This window comes from Aspergillus pseudodeflectus, assembly GCF_044049435.1.
Source record: "Aspergillus pseudodeflectus strain CBS 756.74 chromosome Unknown BJX68scaffold_23, whole genome shotgun sequence".
NCBI classification, from domain to species: Eukaryota; Fungi; Ascomycota; class Eurotiomycetes; order Eurotiales; family Aspergillaceae; genus Aspergillus; species Aspergillus pseudodeflectus.
The window spans coordinates 177806-199789 of NW_027263799.1; the positions used below are offsets into that span (position 1 = coordinate 177806).

The following is a 21984-nucleotide window of genomic DNA, read 5'->3' on the forward strand; positions in this document are numbered from 1 at the left end:
GGCCTGTGAAGCCTCTGACCGACCCCCTGATATCACGCGCTCACCACATTTTTTTCTTTGTTGGACTATTTTGGTTTGCCGATGAAACTCGGTTTTGCGATCCCCATTACCTCTCCGCAGCGACGAGGATTCAAACAGATCCTCAGCACAATGGGAGACGGTGAAGATGCATTGTAGTAAATTCAGCATTTTATTCAATGACATGCTGCCATTGTAGTCAAGTGCATCTCATTGTCCGCAAGCTATTCACCAACTTCCTCTCCCGGTTTCGTTACAATCACCATGTCCAATCGACGCAGCCTCTGGTTTGATACAAGCATAGATTATAGAGTCCTGACCCATCCAACGAATAGCGGACTCACCTTGTCTCGTTCCGCCAAGACTTCCGGTCCTTTGGTCTTTCCTAGTCTTTTCTGTTTTGCTGTGATTCCTTCCTCAACCTCCCCCAGCCGGTTTCTTCCATCAGATTTCATCCTCCTACGTTCGTTTTTGCTCGTATACCACGCTCTTTCAACCCAGTCACGTCAATTTTGTTGCTCGTGCTTCTTCTGTTTGCATTTCCGTCTTTTGCGTTGCCTCAGAAAAGTTGTGTGAAGAGTCCCGCGTTCGAAGCCTTGATCTTGTTTATTATTGAGATACTTTTCCCCATCTGCCGGTAGACCGACCCAACGCCGGTAAAAGTCGAAAAGCTTAGCCTGCACCATTTGCAGTGATTGTATCTCGTTCTGTTGCAATTTATCGTTCTTTACGCGAAGCGACGAGGCTGGAGACAGAGGTCCTGGTCCTACTCTCGACGCGGAGCCTTAGCAGGAACTTGCCCCTGATACTTGTTCAGGCTTTTGGACACCCCATATACTTCCGAGGCCAAATCTACGATCTACAATTCCTGGTCCCGACGCTCAAGGTACGTCTATGCCAACTTACTCTCCGCCATTCCCACTGCCGTCGGGGCTTGTCCTGACGGGATTGATGATGTCTACCGGATCAATACTGACCCCGTAGACGTGTAGGTCTGTCTTCCTTTTAGAGAAATGGGAAAGACCGCTCTCAAGCCGGATGGTACGTTCCCAACCAGCCACAGGATCGCCCTGGATTTCCTCGATGGCAAAATGTCCAAAACCGAACCGCCCCATGAATTGCTACGCGAATTCCTGAGGCTTGCTCCCGAGCAACATACGAGACGTCCCTGGGATAACCTGCTGGTGCCACTTGCAAACTTTATCATCGGGTGCTACACATCCAACAAGGCAGTCTTTGAAGAGGCCACGACTCGCGAGACCTTCATGACCTCGGGGGAAGTCGAGGAGCTGAGTATGTCCGATTGGCCATCTTACGCATCTGTGTTTTGGATCCCTAACTTGATATTTTAGTACAGAGAGCTTTTCTGGACGTGCGGGAAGACCCAGGCTCCAACGCTCGTTTGACTCGTCGTCAAACTATCGGCAGCCGTAAGCAATACCAGGACTCGTTGTGTGCGTATACTCATGTGTTAGTAGTGGTGGTGCACTCCCGTCAACTTTGGAAGAGGATGACGCGTCAGAAAAGTTGGCATCAGAAAAGTTGACAAATGATCCGCTCGCCGGATTCCGACATGACATCGCCACCTTGCTTCGATTTTGAAACTTCACGCAATCTTTTAGTATTACATTCTTCGGTGGATGTATGAGACGACAGGTTCAATGCTGCTCACCTCGGATGTCCGCACCACAGCGCTTCCTGTTGGACAAGACCTGATCGCAATACTCCATCATTAATCAGTTAACGGGGGAGGAACCTCTGGGTAATTATCTCCTTTGCGATCGGACAATCATATGCCTCTTCTCTTCTTCGGTGTTCAACCTTGGACGCGAGGAGACATATGGGGGTGAAAGGCCAGGAGCAGCACTGGAAGGGCAGTGTGATGTCGGGAGAGGATTGCACAAGGCAGCAACGACGCACCGAAGACATCGGCATCGGGTAAACGGCCTTGTAGACAAAAGTGATTAGCCCTGGGGTTCTGTTGTTTTTCCTTATGTCTGTCATGTCAGTTCATGGTAAATAATGAGAAATGTCAAACGATGTCATGTCAATACCCCGGCCGGTCTTTTGGACGAGAGGCGGTCACGTTTCGTGGGGAGTGAGGGAAGAAGTGGACGAGGCGAGGGTAAGGCAGACGGGAATGCCACATCAATATATCCCGGGGGTCGAGTCAGCCCACGCTCCAATGCAGAGGGATGTGACTTATGTACTGCACCAGGGGGAGACCCGAAAGCGAGGGCGGCCGCTCAAGTGGGAATCCGTTGCGAATGGGTTCGGAACTAGCAGAGGCGCAGCAGCATTAATTCGCGACCGCTAATCTTGTGGGTAGCTGCCTTGTTGACAACAAAAGTTCAGCGTGGCAAAAGCAAAAGAAGAAAGGCTGGAACGAACCCATTCTCACGCACGCAATGTAAGGCATCCCCCTGTGAGGCAAATCCTCGTCATGATAAGATGGGGAATCACCCGCCTTTATTCGCGACCTATCTCCTATCACGTCCGAGGAAACCTCGCAGGAGGATTCTGAAAATCAGGATTCGAAATTCGAAGTTTGTCGTGGACCACTTGCTCTCAATGCGCCCAATCACTGACCCTGTTATATCCAGGGATGCGTTCCACTGGGCAGTGTTTCGACCGCTTCAGCCGCGGGGGCTTGGGGAAGAAGAAGCAAAAAAAGTATAATTAACGAAAATACATAAGATGCCAAAAAAAGCCAACGAGAGCCAGACTACGAATAGTATCTCTGCGTGCTACTAGGATACAAAAAGCAGTGATCTCCTGTCCAGACCTAGAAGAGCAGAGAATCATCGTAACTGTAGATTTCGGGACGTTGGACGCTCACCCACACTACGGGGAGGGTTACGAGCGGGGGTCAGGTATGGAGCGATAAATGTCGGCGAAACCCGCGTCCTTCTGTCTCGAAAATGACACCCTTGAAAACTTTGAGGGATCCTTTGTGGTTGTTGGCTGTGCGAGGGCCATCAAAGAATGGTAGGGCTCCTCCGCTTTCTGAGATGAGGGTTGTAGGCGCTGTGGAACAATTGGAGAAAACCGAGCGGTCGAATGAATCTCGGTGGCGTTTTGGAGCCCATGAGATGTCTTCGAGCGGTTTGCTCGCTGAAAACATACATACGACGTTGTACATGCAGGATACGTGCTTCAACGATCGAGGCCAGAGCCTTGCAAGGTGCTTCACCAGAATATCGGTCATGGTGATGAGCTGGCGTTTGCTTTTCTTGCTCCGCAGCTGTCTGTGCCTCCCTGCCAGCCCTCTGCTTTGCTTTTGCGATGGGTGTTGTCTGGACACCTCAGCCTTTTCTCCTCGGTTGAGAGGTTTGGAGAGCGGGTCGATGATAGGTCTCTCTGCGTAACGAATAGATAGATCCGATGCGGATGAAGCCCTCTGATTGCGTTGCAGATAATCTGGGGCTGACGTCCGGCGTCTGATGAGTAGATTTCCATGACGGCCCTAACTCGGAAGGTTTCACGGCAAGATCTTCCCCCGGTCTAATTCTAAAGACCTCTCCGATACATGACAGTATTAAATCACGCATATCCCTGGCAATCATACAATAATTGGATAAACTAGGGAGATCGGAGTCAGACGGAGGTATTCGGTCTTTCTCTTTAAGACGCCGACTTCGAGAGCCACACGTACTTGGCGGAAAGACACACAAGGATCGTTTCAGGGACAGAAATTGGGGCGAGGTAAGCACGTACTATTGCCATTACTATCCATAGCGCTATAGATCCATATCTTATACTAATATCTGGAGCGAAAGGTGTGTGATCCTAGGAGTTCACCCTTTCCAGGATGCTATAAAGGAGGCCCTACCCTAGCATCCTGCCATTGATAGGCTTTGCATGTGGAGGATTTTTCCCGGAGGTGGATTGACAGTCGCTGATCAGTGGTATTCTAGAGGAGTGAGTATCTCCTTCACCGCACTTTCCCCAGTGCCCTTTGCCTCCCTTGATCTCTAACTCATAAACGGACGTTCGATCCAGCGCCTGGATTACCCACCGCAACCGGGGATATCAGAAGCAAAGTGCAGACCAGACTCGTACCGTCTCGAACGATGGAGGAGGAGTAACAGACAACAAGACGACAGGACTTGGGGGTATCGAGACGTCGGCAGCGGGAAGCGAACGTGACTGTCTCGGGCCTCCAGCCGCTCGTCCTTTAAGCTATCCTCGTCTAGATCGTTGCACATCCATGCAGCAAGCACGGTCATTTGACCCACGATCGATCAGGGGGCCCAGATCTTGGGACTAGCAGTCGAGGCATGTGTATATAGCCGAAAGCATCGCTCTTTGCTACCTTGGTTGTCACCGCAACGCAGAATGTCCGGGGCACTTTAGCAATTTGCGCACATGGACTGGAATGACTAAAGACGGTAAGCACTAACTAGTTAACTAGATCTTCAACCTTGGAATAAGGGAGCCACTGCCAAGTGGGGAGTCGGCAGAGTTGGTCGTGAAATATGCTTAAGCTGACTGTGCTGAGACGGAGAGTGATCAAGGACCGACAAAGCGAAGGATACACGTTGGTGTTTCCTATCTGACTGTCTGCCAGAGATCATTGCCATCAAGCTCCACGGCGAGCGCTTGGCCAGACTGTTTCATGTTTACTAGGACAAGAAAGTTGCCTGAATATGCCTTTAGAGTACTTTTCATTCAGGGATATAGAAAGTATAGGTCTGAACATACGGTATCAATTGATGTAGAAGCAACGTAGCCAAGGGCAGTTTATGGGCAGGATTCCCTCCCCAGCCTGAAAGCAGTGGGTTTACTATGATCAATTTCGCGTTGGGTCCGCACGAACGCCCGACTTCCGCGAAGATAGACGAAGCGTTATCCGTGCCTTCCAGCGCACCCACCGCCTTCGTCTTATGGGTGCGCCCCATATTCTTCGTAGTCCCATATTCTTCGTAGTTTTTCGATATTTGAAGCTATTCAACCACCACAACAACTAATTATCAATAAAAAAGTCTTCTCCTGCCTCTCTAGATAGCCTCTCGTTTTCAGCTGCCTGCTGGATTCGTTCCTCCGAGCGCTGCGTGGGCGCAAAACCATAAACCTTTTCAAATTGCTTCGCCAGCTTCTTCTGCTCCCGCTCATTATCCTTCTCCTTCCTGACCTTAATTGATCGAATAGTATCGCGAGTCTTTAGTATCCCATTACTACCAAGCGGTTTAACCTGGCGCTTAGTATAATTCCGGTGCTATGGCGCCTGCGCGGTCCTAATCCTGCAGATTGCCTCCTGGGTCATTTTAAGCTCCTCTAGCTTCTCCATCTGGTGTTGAAAGACCTTTGATAAATTCCGCTTGGTCCGCTCAGATAGTTTAGTAAGATCCTTCATGACCTTTGCCTGGTTCCTAGTAAGCGCCTCAATCGTCACTGGAGGGCTATTTTCAACGCTGGAGGATAATAATAGTGGTGGAGTTGGTGTACGGCCAGGGAGCTCTGGGATCGATATATCTGGTATTTCCAACTGATTGGCAAGCTGATCAACAATATGATGGCCATCAACTGGCCAGATACCGCGGTCTTTAAAGGATTCTCGAATAATTCGCTGTGTAAAGGCCTTCTCGCGGACTGGTTGAATAATCTGTAAGAACTCTGCCTTCCCATATGGCCTACCACCCCAGAAGGATAGCTCGTTGTTTATAAGCCTGAATTGCTGCTTATAAGCTAGAAAAGGCTTTCCATCAAGAGGTTGGCAAAGATGTGTCGTATGAGGTAAGAAACCAAAGGGGATAATCATATTATCCTCGCAGTATTGTAGAAATTCAAGCGTAAGGTGCGCGCCATGACCATCGAATATTAGATATCGCTTCTCGCCTTGCTTCGTACGATTAGGATCCTTTGTAGCATGGTTAAATTGAACTAGCCAGGCAAGCGCTAGCTCATCAGATATCCAACCATTTGGGGATATCGCGGTCATTGTATCAGGAGGTAGCACCTCGCTGCCATCATACCAGGCCTCCATAAAGCTGCCGCCAGCTTTAAATATAAAGAATGGGGCCATTAGCCAACCATCCGCGCCAATACATTCAACAGCGGTAATATTTTCACCTCGCTCGCCCTCTGCAAGATCAGGGCAAGACTTTAACCCAAAGACCTTGTGAGCTCGCCCCTGACCAGGTTGAAATCCGCATTCGTCGAAGTTATATACAAGGCGTGGAGGAACTCCGTTAAGAAGGTCTTTTAGCTGGTCGTACCAGTGTTGGAGAAGTCCTGCATCCTCTGCTTGTATCCGCCTTAGTTCCTTAGTCTTTTGCTTCACCGGCGCGAGGCCTAGGTGTGCTGGTACGCGCGCTTCAAAGCGATAAGGCCACATCTTGCCAACCTGCTTGTTGGAACCCGCGCGGGCAAGTGCCTGGTTTGCCCACGCTGTAATAACCGCAGCAGTTGGTGGGAGGTTCCATTTCCGCATTTGTACGATCCATTTAATCAAGGCCTTCTCCTGATATGGCTGTAGAAGGTTTTTATTCGACGTGGTTGGTGTTGCTGGTGTTTCTGCTTTTTTTAGGCGGCTTCGTAGCGTGGTATAGGACACGTTGAATTCACGCGCAATCTTCGCGATATTCGGTTTTTTCTGGGCTCTAGTCGTGGCGATAGCTTCAAGCAAGCGAGTTTCATTAAATTCAGGAGATTTTGGCATGTTGTGTAGTTATAATAAAGAATAATTTAAAGAGGTTGAAAAACTACGAAGAATATGGGACTACGAAGAATATGGGGCGCACCCATAAGACGAAGGCGGTGGGTGCGCTGGAAGGCACGGATAGTCACAGGTTAATATTTCGGAACTTCGGGGCCCGGAGACTAGACCCCTGAAAAACAATCCACATCATCCACGCAGTACACCCGTCGCATTTCATGATCCAATGGCGAGAAGATTGCCACCCGCAGACTCCACGGTTGGGGCTATTTGCGCTCTGCCCGTGGAGCTAGTCACAGCAGCGATGATGGACGCTAGATGAGGATCACGAGCATCTGGAGCAGCGGTCAGACGACCATAACCCATAACAGCTAAACAATTGGGAGGATCAGTCCGCATAATGTGGTCATACTCTGTATTTCTTTTGGTGTGTATGGCACGATAATCGCGACGGTTACTGCAACACCCATGGCTTCTATCGGGAAGAATAAAAAATATTGGGTTGGGGTTGTTGATCATCGACATTGAGGGAGCCGTTCCTACGAAACTGATGTGCGACTTGGGGATATTGTCGTTAGTAAAGGGACCAAAGCATCTGGTGTCGTCATCTAATATGACTACGGGAAATCGGTTTCGGATGGTGAATTTAAACGAATCGGGTGTTTTGATAAACCACCTCCAATATTAAGGCGATGGCAGGATTGGAGAGCACGCCCGTCGCCACAAGGGTCAAAACCAACCAAATCATATCAAGAAGGAAGGAACGGCCGACAGCATAGACCTTAATTATGGACGGTTCCGGCGGCCGGATCACAGCCGACTTTTTGCTCCGTCCTACGAGCACAGAAGAGAGGAATAAGACTGTTCAGAGTGCGATCAAGGCCAGTTGATGGAGCGATGTAACAGCCACTGGACGAGCCTTGTTTTATCACGGTCTAGTTGGATCGGTCAACCAAATCATAAAAGATGCTAAGCTCCGTGACACCATCCCAGAAGAGCTCGACGTGCTTTGTTTCAAAATGGAGGCTGCTGGTGTCATGGGTCAGGTCACTTTTCATCAGGGGCATCTACGACTATGGTAGCTCTGACAAGAATAAAGAGTGGCAGGGATACACCGCGCTTGCTGCTGCTGCTTATGCGAGACGACTTCTACACATTGTCCCACGGTTGCATCTGAGGGGAGGCAGAAACAGCCCGAGGGTAGGTTTCGATCTGACTTAGACGGCGTTAAAGTAATAAGAGCTACAATGCCTGCGCAGCCTCTTAATTACGGATCCGAGCGACGACAAAAATGATATAAAACAGAGGAAAGGAGACCGCGTTGCTGGTACATGTAGCTCGATCTTCGAAAACGAACAAAATGCGGCATTGGCTGAGCCTTAATGGGGTACGTAGCAAAGACTGCCGAAATATCTTATGGCTTCGTGAAAGACCTGGAACCGGAAAAACGACGTTAATCGTCATATCTGTTGAGAATTCCGAGAGAAGTCCTACTTTCGTGATGAGGACAAAATCCTTGTCTACTTTTTCTGCGATGCTAGTTCAGACAACAAGCGAACGGCAATGTCTATACTCAGGGCCCTTCTCCACCACCTGACTAGACAGCGTTCGGAATTCATCCAGCACCTTCTGTTAAGATACCAACAGGGGTGCCTAGGTGCTTACCTCTTTCTATGGGCTATGGGGTGTTCTGATGGATACCAGCCGCGGATCCGGCGATATGGATATCTTCTGTCTTATTGATGCCCTGGACGAATGCGATGCAAAGCTACAGCAGACATTACTCCGCCAAGTTGGCCGGAAGATGGCAGTCCTTGCTCTCCCTCAAACTTGAATATCCTGCCCACGAGCAGACAGTGCCCCCAAATCGGACAGTATTTATTCTCTTACAAACACATAAATGCCCAGGCCGCCTACTCCACAGTGAATGAGGAGTTGAGGAAGGTCATACAAGAGCGTGGAAGTGACAATTTACTTCAGAGCAAGTCATCCTTCGGAACGGGCAAGGTATCCTTCCAGGTGCACTATGGATTTGGCAACAAAGGCGTAGCTCCACGCCGTTGCGGATGCCACGCGACGAGGTGTAAGGTGTAAGTTGTGGTTTGGTAAGCGGGACTTAGTTTATGTCACTGTATGTTGTACATTATTTCTCATCGCGTTGCTGAGCAGGGGTGTTAAGTGCTTTACTACACACTGGATAATGAGATAGAGCACTTAGAATATTTAGCATGTCTAATCTTAATATATTCTAAATCTGGCCTTTGTACCATGTACTAATTGGACGACCCGTGTTGTAGAAAGCTTCAAGCTGTGTTCTTCGAATTTCTACAAGGCTGCGACAAGGCTGTTCTTGGGCCTCATGTCAGGAGATTCCTCGCCGTCTTCTCATTATTTCCACAGTTAGCCTCGCGAAGATATTTGGTATTAATTGGTGGCTCTCGGCAGCATTCCCTAAAAGGAGGATTTGAAAGAAAGCCTTGTCTATAGGTGCTATTATTATTATTCCTCAGCCCCCTTCAGAGCGCCCAGTGCCAGGCTCAGCCACCCTCCTGCCTGTGAATCAAGCAAATACTTAAACCCCGTGTTGTCCGTTCGTTTGTCCTAAGTTTATTTTCAGTTTCTCTTATCTCTCCACATACTTACTCGCCGTACTTGGGCTGACATGAGCGCTAGACCCCTAGCAATGATTCAAACGCAAGGACTCCTGCGGAAGCGTCGTCAGCATCCTGCTGGGCTGCAAAATGAACCCCGTAAGCGCCCCATATAGCACCTTTTCTGCCTGGACTGACGAGGAGACAGAACAAGCGAAGGAACAAGAAACAAGCTACTCAGACCGAGCACTACAGAAATCTATTCTTCGCAGCATTGCGCATACCTTGCTTGTTCTTGACCTGGTTAGTCTTAGGACGTTGAGCGATCTAGGAAAACCATCGGACCTACTTCAATATCGACCGATCATTGACAAAGATTCCATAACCTCTCAGCTGGCCGAACTAGCTTTGACATGCAAGCCCGAAGATCACGTTGAGGTATCCAAATTTAGAAGACATTTGGAGAAGCTGGGCCGAGAAGAACTCATTACCAGAGTCACTCAGCTACAGAATGCAGAATTCCACGCTAAAGCAATGTCACTTCTGAAGACCTTCGTTCAGGACTTTTCCGAGGGCGGGTCCCCCAGCGAGGAACTAGAAGATGCATATACTGCAAGTCGAAATAGCGACATCTTGTTCTATGACCCTGACTTGGAATCCCTTGTGAGCGGATGGAAGGATTCATTGGAGCGTGAAGATAGTTTATACCTGCTTGATTTTGACAGGGGCCAGATGACGCTGCTGTTGATTATACTGAAATCACAAGCTCTTCAGAAGGCCGTTAGGGAGGTGTTTGAGAATAATTACTTTGACAGACCAACCAGGTCGTCACTGATATCGAGGCTGGAGGTGCTGGACACGTATTTTGAGGATGCGTGCTATACATTGGATATCCCCGTCAAACCTCTCGCATATCTTGGCCGTGACACAGACGAGTAAGCGTCCACAGGTACTATCATATAGGTGCGAAATATTGACATTTAACCTATGGGAGCAGGCCGGATGCAGAATCTAAGCGCGATAACGAAAACGGTTCGAATACCACCACAACTCCTACCTCCGGACCAACCAACCGCCGCACCCCTTTCGTGTTCGCGTCCGTTGTTCCTACGGTCTGCATATTGTCATGCATACCTGCAGCCCTCGCCTGGATCCACGCCAACGGCAACGAAGGAACTGTTGCAGACGTAGATTTCTTCCAGTTGCTCTCCTCGGCTTGCCTCCAGTTACTTGGTATAGCCACCGCGCTTTGGCCCGCCATCATGAATCTTCGCCCAAACCGCACTGCGCGTATCATAACCTGGGCCATGGCGATATTGGGTGGGATTCTTACTCTGGCCGCGATCCCTTTATACCTTGCCATTCCTATCCGCTGGTCCGCGCTGCTCCTGTTTGGTGGTTCTATCCTCCAGGCCTTGGTTCAACTGGAGCTTGTACTTGGCATCTATGCTTCCAAGGAGCATCAGAGCTAGTACACTTCTTTACGAAAGGAAGCCGTACTTCGCGTCTGTTTGGCGACCGTCTCATTGTTGTGCATGTTCACGGTTTGCGGACTCGAACAAAAGGGGGTTTGGACTACTTTGGAAACATCGAGACGCTCGCACTAGGGCTGAGTAAAAGGATACCAAGGAAGTACCACATTAGCACAGCTCTGACAACATATGCTGTAAGGCGGCCTGATAAATCTAGCTGCAGAAATAGCAGAAGCGTGTGCGTACCAAGGCTTTGGCCTATGCACCAGCACTACCTGAATAAACGTACCACGCGCGATATTCACCATGGAGTGGACTGTGAAATATGCATTGCACACCCCAGTGAAACCATTCGTATAACGCAGCCTAGGGCTCGGCGTCCGCGGAACTGGTGTACTCCACAAGTGCGCAAAGCTCAATCTAGGCCTCGGCGTCCGCGGAACTGATGTACTCCATAAGTGGTTAAGACTATACAAGATCTGGTCTAGTGGCTGCCCGGCGTCCGCGGAGTCACTCTTCAACCCTAACCTTGGAGTTAATGTCTCGAGATTAGCTATCCTGCCATAATCAACCTGTAGAGTTGCCCGGATCTGAAGCTTTCCGTATCCGACCAAGATCCCTCCTGGCTCCTGTTCCATCAACTCCAGAGATATAAATTCTGAATCAACCGCCTCCCTCTCTCTAAAAGCAGATCAAGGAGAGAAGCAGAGTTTGGAAGCCCGCCACAGTCACGGTCATATTCGTGTCTATAGCTCACCAAGCGTCCATCTCTATAAATACTCTAAACCAACTCTCAACTATCATGGTCGTCGTCGCAGTTGCGGGTGGAACAGGTGGGCTGGGCAAAACAATCGTCCAAGAGCTACGGCTCCACGGCTCTCATCATACGTGCTATGTTCTGGGGCGAAAGGTTTATCATGAAAACAAGAACCCGCTGTCCCAAACAAAAACAAGCTGACCCAAGCTCATAGGCTCCAAAAGACGCAACTTTCGGCTCTGCCTCGTTCGTTCAGGTCGACTACGCAGATGTCGTGTCCCTTACCAAGATCTTAGAAGATCACCATATTGACACCGTCATCTCGACCATCAACCTAGAGACCGATGCGGGGAGTGAGGCGCAACTAAATCTCATCGCTGCTGCAGATCACTCCCGGGTCACACGCCGTTTCATTCCCAGTGAGTTCGTACACGTCATTAACGAAGAGTAAGTATTCAACGCCATTGAAACAAATCACGGGCTAATACGCAGTCAGCAGTTCAACGTCGGACCCTACCATGGCCGGCTGGGCTTCGAATGCACGAGCTCTCAAGAAGACCAGACTCGAATATATCCGTATCTCGAATGGATTGTTCTCTGACTACTGGGGTCTACCTCATATTGAGAGCAACCTTTGGCCCTTACATTGGTTCCTAGACATTGAAAAGGGGCTGGCTGCGATTCCCGGCACTGGAGATGAAAGGTTTACTGTTACGTACAGCAAGGATTTTGCCCTAGTCCTTCTGAAGCTCCTCGATGTTGAAGAAAGGTGGCCTGAACGCCTGTACTTATCTGGGTCGGACATTACCCTCAATGAGCTCGTTGCCCATGCAGAGAAAATTCGAGGTATTTGGGCTCCACACATTATCTTGTTTCCAATGCACCACCTAACAAATCAGCAGGTTCGAAGATCAGAGTCATTTATGACCCCGTTGAGAAATTGGAACGAGGAGATGTGACCCTCTTGTGGCAACCTGACGATGTCCCTGAAGAACAATTCAAGCCATTTTTCGTTGGTCTTTGTCAAATGATCCTCGCTGGGCACTACCTGCTGCCCAAGGACAGCGATTGGCTTGCCGCAAAGTTCCCCGACCTTCATCTTACAACCGCGAATGAGGTTCTGGATAGGGCCTGGAAGGGGAAAGAGTTTGCAACCTGATCATCATTCGACCTTGCAATTATTGGGAACCCCATTCCTTTGTCTTCCATGGAAGGTTCTAGGACACATGTATCAAATGTCTCCTTTCATGTCATCTAGCTATATCTAGCGGTTCCCTAGCTAGACAGCTTCATCGGTCCTACACACATGCATGCATCATATTTGGCTATCGCTGGGTTCTCTCCTGGAGCCGTAGCGCGCTCCATTAGCAATGTATTGCACGTTGCTGTGGGGTTACAACCCGGCCATAGCTTGTCTCTAGATTAACTTCGAACACGCCGAGGACTTGTGCATACGAGCTTATGCATACAAACTGTATCATACGACTTGACCCCACTCGGATCGGAGCAAAATGGCATACTTGTACTTTGCACAGGAAATGATTGGGATACTGGTGTCGCAATTGTAACACACCTGATGCGATTTTTATAATAAGGCGTGATTATGGCGTGCCAAGTGCAGATCGCAGATTGATAATCACAACCCACTTACCGACGGGCCGCTGATAGTTGGTGTAACCGAGCAAAGCTTGGAACGTTTGACTAACATAAGAGCAGGGGCCCTGCCCGCAATACGATGATAATGATGATGATGCAGGACCAGCCTTCTGGACCATGGTATAGGGCTGTCCATCCCTGGTCGGATTATACTAACCACAATCCATGTACTTGCGGACAGTTGAGAGGAGGCGTTGGAAGAGGCTTCTTAAGACCCACGCATTCATTTCAATGTCCTTCTCCACGCTGGCTGTTGATTGTATCATTCGCCTGTCTCATGTTGACATCGCTTAGTCCCACGCCAATGGAATAGAAATGGAGACAATAGGCGAGAGGATCATCGGACATTCCTGGACCAAGTATATAGTGAGCTCATACGCCAGATGCTTTGTTTTTTTCTCCAATCGCCGGCACCTCTCCATTCTTGGTGTAACCACCCCTTGCTTCGATTATTTGACAACATCAATATCCAACCTCGTCGCTATCAGCGACCACCCCAAAGAAACATCGAGGGCAGAGGTACTTTTCTCAAGAATACTCAATGTCCCCACGACACCGTTTCATCGGTCGCGCCGACAGTGTGGCCTCGGGCCAGCAAGTACATAATACCAGCGTGCAGTATGTCAGCGAAAAGGGTGGCAATGATGCACCACCCACATACCAGGACGCCTCTGGCGCACCGGTCGAAAAGGCCTCGCCGTTGGGATACTCTGTTGGTCCTGTCACCATCACTCTCCTGAATATCACCATGATGATTGGGGCTGGTATCTATGTTACACGTGAGTGATCCAGCCGTTCATGGCACGTCCCGAATGCAGTGCAAGAGGACTAACTTGCTCCAGCGCAATCAATCTTGGCTGGCACTGGCTCTGTCGGAGTGAGTTTTGTGTATTGGACGCTTGGGTACCTGGTAAGCATCGCATGTATCCCACCTCAGTGGCTTTTACCTGACATCAATGCAGCTGTGCCTCGCGTCCGGCGCCGTGTATCTTGAATTCACGGCCTACTTCCCCAGTCGCTCTGGGTCCGAAGTCGCGTACCTGGAACAGGCCTACCCCCGTCCAGCATGGTTCTTCCCGACAACCTTTGCGGTGCAGAGCGTGATCCTCTCATTTGGGAGCGCCAATGCTACTGTAATGGCGAACTATCTCTGGGCTATCTCGGGACGTGTGGCAACCGATTGGCAGATCAAGGGGACGGCTTTGGGCTGTTATACCCTTTCTACATTGAGTACGTCCTCATTTCCATTCATCTTTCTGCATGATCTCCGGAATTCAAACTTATTTGACCTTGTTAGGCCTGATCTTCAACACAAAATATTCGTACTGGTTCTCCAACGCAATAGGCCTCGTCAAGGTCTGCACTTTGCTCTTCATCATTGTCACTGGCTGGGTTATTCTGGGTGATAATACGAGGGTTGAGAACCCCAAGGCTCACTTCCAGGACGCGTGGTCTGGGAGTTCGACTGCTACGGCGTATGGTTTTACCATTGCGCTCTACCGGATCATCTTCTCGTATGGTGGGTATAATAACGCTTTTAATGTTGTCAATGAGGTCAAGGTATGTAATGATCTATATCCAAGGCTCAGAAAGACTTGGTACTACGGAGTAGCTAACGCTACGTGTATAGAACCCGGTCAAGTCACTGCGTTTGTACGCCACCATTGCCCTGACTACAGTGTATGTCCTGTACATGTTCGCAAACGTCGCCTTCTTTGCCGCCGGTTAGTTTAAGCTCTACCTATAATCAGCCACTGTGCCAGCCACCGTTTCAGCCAACTAATAGAACATTCTACAGTCCCACCCGAAGAACTCAAATCCTCCAGCCTCACCGTCGCCAGCCTCTTCTTCAGCAAAGTCTTTGGCAACGCGTCCGGAATCCGCGGACTAAACTTTCTCATCGCCCTCTCCTCGTTTGGCAACATCCTGGCCGTGCAGGTCGGCCTCTCCCGCCGCATCCGCGAATGCGGCCGCCAGGGCGTCCTCCCCTTCACGCGCTTCTGGGTCTCCACGCGGCCCTTTGGGACTCCACTCGGTCCCTACGCCGTAATCTGGTTCATGACCGCCCTGCTGATCCTAGCGGTTCCCGCGGGTGATGCGTTTACGTTCGTCAACGACCTTGCCATCTATCCCCGAGCGTTATTTGATCTCGCCATGGCGGTGGGGATTTATGTTGTGCGGTGGAGGCGGCGCCGTGCGGCTGTGCCGTTGCCTGAGCCGGAGTTCAAGGCGTGGCATGTGGCGATCTTGTTTAATATCCTTGTCCAGGCGTATTTGCTCATCATGCCGTGGTATCCGCCGCCTGGTGGGCGGTATGCGGGGGACGTGAGCTTTTGGTATGCGACGTATGCGGTCACGGGGATTGCAATGTAAGTCCGTCATTTTCCTGGTTACATACGCAGAGTGCTAATCTTATCACAACAACAGCCTCGTCGCATGCGCAATTTACTACGCCATCTGGGCATACGGCCTACCCAAGTGGAAGGGATACCAGCTCCGCCAGGAGCTCATCGCGCTCGACGACAACGGGACGCAGACGAACCGACTGAAGAAGGTCCCGAATGCCGAGGTCGCCGCGTGGGACGCTGTGCATGACGCTGCCGGGCGCCGGATTGATTCCGAGCGCCAGGACTCCGAGTCCCAGCCGTCCTCTGTTGACCAGATTCCGGTTGAGACGAAAGGGGCTGCTGTGTAGACTGAGAGTAGGCTGGGATATACGTATGCTATCTTGCATGTGTTTTGGTTGATTAATGGAGGGTGGAGTGTAGTGAGAGCGTTTGCACTTGAAGGTTGAGTTTTGCGAGGTGTGATGCCTGCGGTGCACTATAACTTAGCTAGGTATCTCTGGTAAAGAAACCGGGCATCCAGCCTAACGAGAAATCAATTGCGTGGTATATCAAAATACCCTTACTTTAACTCGCCGTGGTCAGTATCTTTGTGGAGGTTCTGCCCATCCTAATCAGATGGTGGGAATCGGCAGGAAATAGAACCTGGGATAGGTGACGATATGCGAGCACCGACTGAGCGACTTCTTTGCCTTCAGGTGTCTTGCCTGATGGAACTGAGGCGATACAAGATAAACTGGGGATCAGTTAAGAAAGCCTGTCGGAAAGAGAGGAGCTTATACGGATAACAAGGCTAGGAGATGCCACAGAATTCCTTTGACTGAAGTTACATGCGCAGTTGAGGCCTTTGCATGTTTGCCGCTGTTTTCCTGCATCCAACAAAACAGGACAAGGGCTGCTGATCAGGGGAGGATTCTTTGAGACAAGGCAATGTTGAAAGGATATATCCCGCCATACCAAGCCAATGGGACTGTTTTGGACTGCGGCGAATAGTTGTATAAAGAGGCTTTGAAGGCGTTTCGAGTCCAGTTATAAATACAACCAGAACTAACCTACTAGAGTGGTCTTTGCCATGTTCTGTTTACCACTTTCAAATTGCGCTATCCAATAGATTATCACCGAATCCGATCCAGCTATATCAAAATACCCTTGAAGAGTCCCTACTACTAATCACCATGAAAGAAGCAAAGCGAACTCAAGTCCCGGATTTCGTCAAGAGAAAAGGCCAAAAGGGCCGCTTCGGTAAGCAAACCTGCACCACCCTTTTTTTCAATCCTAAACCTTTGCATTACCAAAACGTTTCAAGCATCTTGACTAACCTTGACCTACTCACAGATGTTGATTCTGCAGAGGAGTTCGCATGGAATGGCGCCCACTATGAGCAACAGTCAGAGGACTGGCGCCCGCGGCATGCTAGTTCCACCAACTAATCGGACAAGTTGGTCCAGTTCCAGGTTGACATGGAACACGAAGTCAACCGTCTTGTAAAGCTGCTGAAACAGCAGGGGATCCCTCGCGGGACAGAGTCGATGGCCCGAACTGACGTGTTTTCCCGCTACGCCATGCTGCTAAACTACCTGGTGGCGATTCAAGGTTATGTCTCGAAATGTTGGATTCAAAAAGCTCCCATCAACATGGGGTGGGGCAGGGCAAGTGAACTCTCTACTGCGGTGCCTTATTACTGGGTAGTGCCGAGGGCAACAGTCGGAGCTGGGGAGAACTATGAATGGGAAGCTTATGTGAGTGCTGATAGGTGGCAAGATTAGAATGTATGTTAGCATTCCGTCAGTATGGAACTTGGTTGTCTACTGATTAGTCTTGGAGTGTTGTAATACAGTTCATCTCTGGTGATGCAGTAGTTTCATGAAATCGTGGCCTCTGTTGAACAAGGCCACGTTAAGACACGAGAAATGTGCAATATTTTGTAGGCCTGTACGATAGTTCAAGATGCCTCAAACATACAGCTAGTGTAGAGAAAGGATACAACTTCGACCAGGCTCTATTTAGTATCTGAGGTGTTACGAGAAGAACCTAAAGTGCATATTAAGATAACTACATACAAGGAAAAAACCCACCTGGCATGTCAAATCCCGCGCCGTTTAAAAGTGCAAGTTCCACAAATTTGGATCGCACAACGCCTTTGAATGCTGATGTTTTGAGGGGCTATCCTGGCGGTACTATCTGTCGCGCACATGCTCTATAGTGTTCATGACAACCACGCAGACGACAAGAAACAGTACACTGGAACCAAGCATTACCCCTCCAATTGCCGCGTTGTAAAACATACCTACCGTGACCGAGCACATGCCCAAGGCCCATGGAACAAGGAGCCGCCAATAGCCAGGTGGTAAATTCCACCAGGCTGTCTGGACCGCCCAAGTCGTCAATCGTGTCACGAAGCTTAGCACCGCGCGTTTCAGGAACAGTGCAACGATGGCAGTAAGGTTGGCGATCAGAAACGCCGTTCCGACGAAGTCTAGGAGAAGAGACTTGAGGTTGATTAGTCTAGTAGACATGCTGAGGAGCGAAGAGGCCAGAGCGCAGGGTAAAAAAAAAGATGTTGATTAGGCTAATCGTCCTGAGGTCCGAGGCTGTGTGGATATCGCGCATAATCTCCAAAAAACTTCAAAAAGCTCTGAAGCAGGTTGGAAATGCGGTCGGCGCGCGTGTTGACTTGATCTTCGATGGCCTTCATCTCGAGAAGAAGCTCTATCAAGTCGGGGGACGGCTGTCCCTTCTCGCCGAGTGATGAGGCCTCGATCAGAGTTCCGGCCTCCGAGGTGAACTGGGAGATGATACGAACGAGTTGACACCAAAAGTGCGAGTCATTTGAAACGGTCTGCACCAGAGTCGCGCTCAAGGTGGTGCGGCATGGCGCGTGCATCTCCGGAAACGGAAGGAAGCGTGTTTCAACTGAGTCGAGAAATCTGGAGTATTGGAGCAGCAGGGCATGGACAATCGACAGAATCGGAAGACGTCACTGTAGGCCCTTCTCCGCAGCAATTGCCTTTAGGTCGCCGTAAGACGAGTCAAGGTTCACCAGAATGTTGACAAACCTAAGTACCTCGTCATGAAGGCGAGGCTGAAACGGTTGCTGCTCGGTGGGTTGGTAGGTGCAATGGACCGCTCAGTAGTAGAAAAGGCCTTGGGTGATGTAAGTTGACAAGAACGTAAGACAACGGTGGCAGGGTTTGTGATCACATACAGAATAGACGATCGTCGAGGTGCCGATAGCATTGAAGACTGATGCCGGATCGCAGAAGATTATTCAATGCTCCATGAAAGGGGGCTGGGCTATATTGTGTGAAGAGGCTAGGGTCAACCTTCCACCACAGTAGAGCATTAGGATTTTCGATGTAACGCAGGGAGCACCATACGGGGACCTCAGTCACAAAGGCCGGCATGCCTCGTCCGATCAAGCTGTCCAGGTGACTGGCAAATTCTGTGGAATCACCCATGTAACTGATGAAATACATCCGGCATGAAGAGGGGCTCTGGGGAGGGAGATCATCGAGAGCAGTTGCAATAGGCGTGTGACCACGCCAGCGTGCATGCTGTTCCGGGGGATACTCGGCAATAAGAAACATCAACAACATCAAAGAATTGATCTGCAGCGTAGGGTTCGCTCTATAGCGTGCATTGCACGTCGGAGTCGGGTTCCCTGTCGCCGCAAGGGCTTGAGGGGATTTGAGGATGGGAAAAGTTTTCATCCATGACAGATACCTGGTCTCTGTAGCTGGCAGGGAGCCTGGGAAACAAAAGGGACATAAGTATTCATAGTATGAAACTGTGAGGATATGCGCCATGAGACGCAGGTAAAGTCTTGGTCCCTCGGAGTAATGAACGCAACCTCCTTTTGCAGATGCCTTATACAGAGGCTGAAGCTAAACGACATGTTTCACTGTAATATCAGCGAGTCTCCCCAACGCGCCAGGGAATATTCCTACTGAGAGTTGTATTATTTGATTGAATCCCTGCAGCCATGGAGTAGGATAAACGACTTTGTACAAATAATAACACGTCAGCAATCTTGGAAATCAAACAGCAGATAATGATTCCACATGATATCAAAGGGCGTGCCGGATGTACGGGTTCCCCAGGGCTACAACTGATGACGATGGGCCGCTCACGTCCACCGGCCCAGAGGGCTGATTGTGGGCTATCGGAATCAAAACACTGTCATGCGACTAGCAAGACACAGACCCTGACGCACAGAGTCTGATGGACACGCGAAATCATTCTGGTTGGCCACCATGCGGGCCTGCAGAAACTTACGGTCCGGGGTTCGAACTACTCCGAGATTTGTTGCGCGAGGCTGACGTTGGCTTGGCGAACTGCACTCCACTCTGTGAGGAGCTCCTTTAGGAGCTGTTTTGACGAGTTCTGGTGGAGCATGGGCGCCTTCAATGTCTTCTCAACCGTCACTGTTGATTTTTCCGGGGTTACCCTCCGCCCCGGCTGTCTAGGTACCCTAAGATCGTGTACACTTCTTTAAGGAGGAGAATACGTCAACTTGAGTACCCAGTTCTGTCGACTTTGCCCCTGTCGCAGCTTCTGTGTGCCAAATTACCAGGGACTGACTGCCGGGTGTCTTGGTACCCAGGCCAATGGCTCTGCAAACGCACATTACGATGCCTTGGTTCTCAAGCCCAACCCCCAGTTGCCTTCCGACTTTCCCCGCGTTGAGACAACTTGAGGCTTTCCTCACCGACCAGACACAGAGAGGCCTGCTCGTCTTAACTTTTGCGATACATCCTAGTGTCCCAGATAGCAGAGCGAGCGGCTTTGGCGATCCTGTAGCACAGCGAGGCGGCTCCGCGGTCATCTTCTCGCAGGTGTCCAAGCCGTTTTCTGCCCGTCACTCATCTCGGACTTTTCCTTCTCCTAATTTCAGAATGCCAGCGGCTGTCCGTGGCTGCTCGTTTAGACACCGTTAATCTCGTGGCGTCGCTCATCCATCCAAATCTCCCCGGTCCCCTGACTGTTCATCTATGCGGCCAGATCTTCGCCAGCCCAACCGACATTAACGCCACCCCATGAGTTCGTCCCAACTCCCAGCCCCCTGAGGCAAGCTGACAGTAAAATGAGGCAGCTCAACATTTGCGCAGTGTCAGAAACTGAACACCAGTCAGGGTCCCGCAAAATCGCTGATCAGTTTCCTCCTCCGCCAATGTCTCGGGAACCTGCTGCCCTCTCCCCCAACAGATGCAGGCCCCGCAGTCGCATGACTTGGGACCCAGGAGAAGCCCCTCATTTTTCGTCAGATGGCACACCCCCCGACATGATGGCGACTTTCTCTCACGTTTTCCAGCCGCGCATTTTGCCCGCGCTTCTACCATGCGGTTGCCGCTGGTGATCGGATGCCTCCGCCGCACATCTCCGCTTTTCGGGCCCTCGCACACCAGCAAGTTTCTCTTTTGAGCAAGCACAGTGAGTAGTCTAGTATCGTCTAGTAGTTGGTGTCTCATGCACTATACCATGACTCGCCGAGCCTCTTCCGAGCACATCCGTATCAAGCCGGAACGTGGACACGACTGAGCCAAGTCAGAGATCGCACTTACTCCGGAAAAGGGCAGAGCAGCAATTGGCTTAGTCCTATCACCTCATATATTGGACTGCATGATCTGTTCCAATCTTCCTCGTTCAACGGCTGTATGTGGCCGGTATCTCTGCTCACCCCTTCGTATGTGGCTTGATGCTACGTAGATGTCGACGTACATGTGCGTACGACCTGAAAGCGCATCTTGGTCAGTATTATATAGACTAGATTCATGACGGAGACATATATCTTGGCTATTTATGGAACGTAACGTGAGATCAATATATCAGGGTAGTCTATGACAGCAAGCGGTGTCCGCAATCCAGCGTACGTCTCTAACTCCACACCAACGGCTTGCTGGATTCGATAGATTCCTTCCTTGGTCCAGTGAGAAGGTCGATGGTAATTATGGGCATATTATATCTTTATCAAATAACTGCTGGTAATCCTCGAGATGTTCTAGACTTTGGCCCGGGGTGCAGTGAATTGGACCCGTTTTAGAAGCACGTTCACGATTGAACCAAGCCGAGAGGAAACAAGCTTGATCTTGTACTTCCAAGGTTGGTCTGGCAAGGATGGAGAGTGTTACACTTTGCTAGCACAAACGCAGGAATCACACAGAGTCTATGGTGAGAGAAGCGAGGGATATAGATCACGAGCCTCGGCGGCTGTTCAGTGGGATGCTACGTCTTTCCTCTGCTTTAGAGTGAGCTGGCGCTGTCTCTAGCCTACCACACTTAACCTACAATTGACTAGTTACAACATGAGGACTCGATAGGAAGACGTAAGAGCTAATATTGGTAAAGACTGTGGAAAGATTAAGTGGCCATGATGAAGCGCGGTCGGTACCACAAGGATTGGAACCTCGTCCTCCATGGGCAAAAGGCACACGAACTGATGAGAAAGAGAGTGGACTTCCCGTGGAAGGGAACAAAAAAAAAAAAAAAA

General features: G+C 50.0%; 4 protein-coding genes across 4 annotated transcripts; all 4 read left to right on the top strand.

Annotated features, from left to right (window-relative positions):
• Window positions 1-764: 764 nt before the first annotated feature.
• On the top strand, window positions 765-1661 carry BJX68DRAFT_97336 (uncharacterized protein). Its single transcript, XM_071050104.1, has 3 exons — window positions 765-904; window positions 1003-1311; window positions 1371-1661. Exons 2-3 carry the CDS (start codon window positions 1032-1034, stop codon window positions 1562-1564), a joined length of 474 nt encoding a protein of 157 aa, XP_070898720.1. The 5' UTR covers window positions 765-904; window positions 1003-1031; the 3' UTR covers window positions 1565-1661.
• A 7657-nt stretch (window positions 1662-9318) lies between these two features.
• BJX68DRAFT_237920 (uncharacterized protein) lies at window positions 9319-11206 on the top strand. The gene is made up of 3 exons (XM_071040260.1): window positions 9319-9426; window positions 9476-10202; window positions 10265-11206. Exons 1-3 carry the CDS (start codon window positions 9339-9341, stop codon window positions 10737-10739), a joined length of 1290 nt encoding a protein of 429 aa, XP_070898721.1. The 5' UTR covers window positions 9319-9338; the 3' UTR covers window positions 10740-11206.
• A 335-nt stretch (window positions 11207-11541) lies between these two features.
• BJX68DRAFT_267187 (NAD(P)-binding protein) lies at window positions 11542-12655 on the top strand (the record flags this gene model as incomplete). Its single annotated transcript, XM_071045736.1, has 4 exons — window positions 11542-11649; window positions 11711-11943; window positions 11993-12342; window positions 12399-12655. 4 exons carry the CDS (start codon window positions 11542-11544, stop codon window positions 12653-12655), a joined length of 948 nt encoding a protein of 315 aa, XP_070898722.1.
• A 1038-nt stretch (window positions 12656-13693) lies between these two features.
• BJX68DRAFT_267188 (amino acid permease-domain-containing protein) lies at window positions 13694-15847 on the top strand (the record flags this gene model as incomplete). Its single annotated transcript, XM_071045737.1, has 7 exons — window positions 13694-13931; window positions 13995-14062; window positions 14115-14382; window positions 14450-14712; window positions 14783-14876; window positions 14951-15521; window positions 15580-15847. 7 exons carry the CDS (start codon window positions 13694-13696, stop codon window positions 15845-15847), a joined length of 1770 nt encoding a protein of 589 aa, XP_070898723.1.
• Window positions 15848-21984: the final 6137 nt, after the last annotated feature.

Excerpts from the sequence above, each read along its gene's own strand:
- BJX68DRAFT_97336 (XM_071050104.1), top strand. The coding sequence starts at position 1,032 with ATGGGAAAGACCGCTCTCAAGCCGGATGGTACGTTCCCAACCAGCCAC. Across the intron at positions 1,312-1,370 it reads GGGGGAAGTCGAGGAGCTGA|TACAGAGAGCTTTTCTGGAC; the intron begins GTATGTCCGATT and ends TTGATATTTTAG.
- BJX68DRAFT_237920 (XM_071040260.1), top strand. The coding sequence starts at position 9,339 with ATGAGCGCTAGACCCCTAGCAATGATTCAAACGCAAGGACTCCTGCGG. Across the intron at positions 9,427-9,475 it reads TGGGCTGCAAAATGAACCCC|AACAAGCGAAGGAACAAGAA; the intron begins GTAAGCGCCCCA and ends ACGAGGAGACAG. Across the intron at positions 10,203-10,264 it reads CTTGGCCGTGACACAGACGA|GCCGGATGCAGAATCTAAGC; the intron begins GTAAGCGTCCAC and ends CTATGGGAGCAG.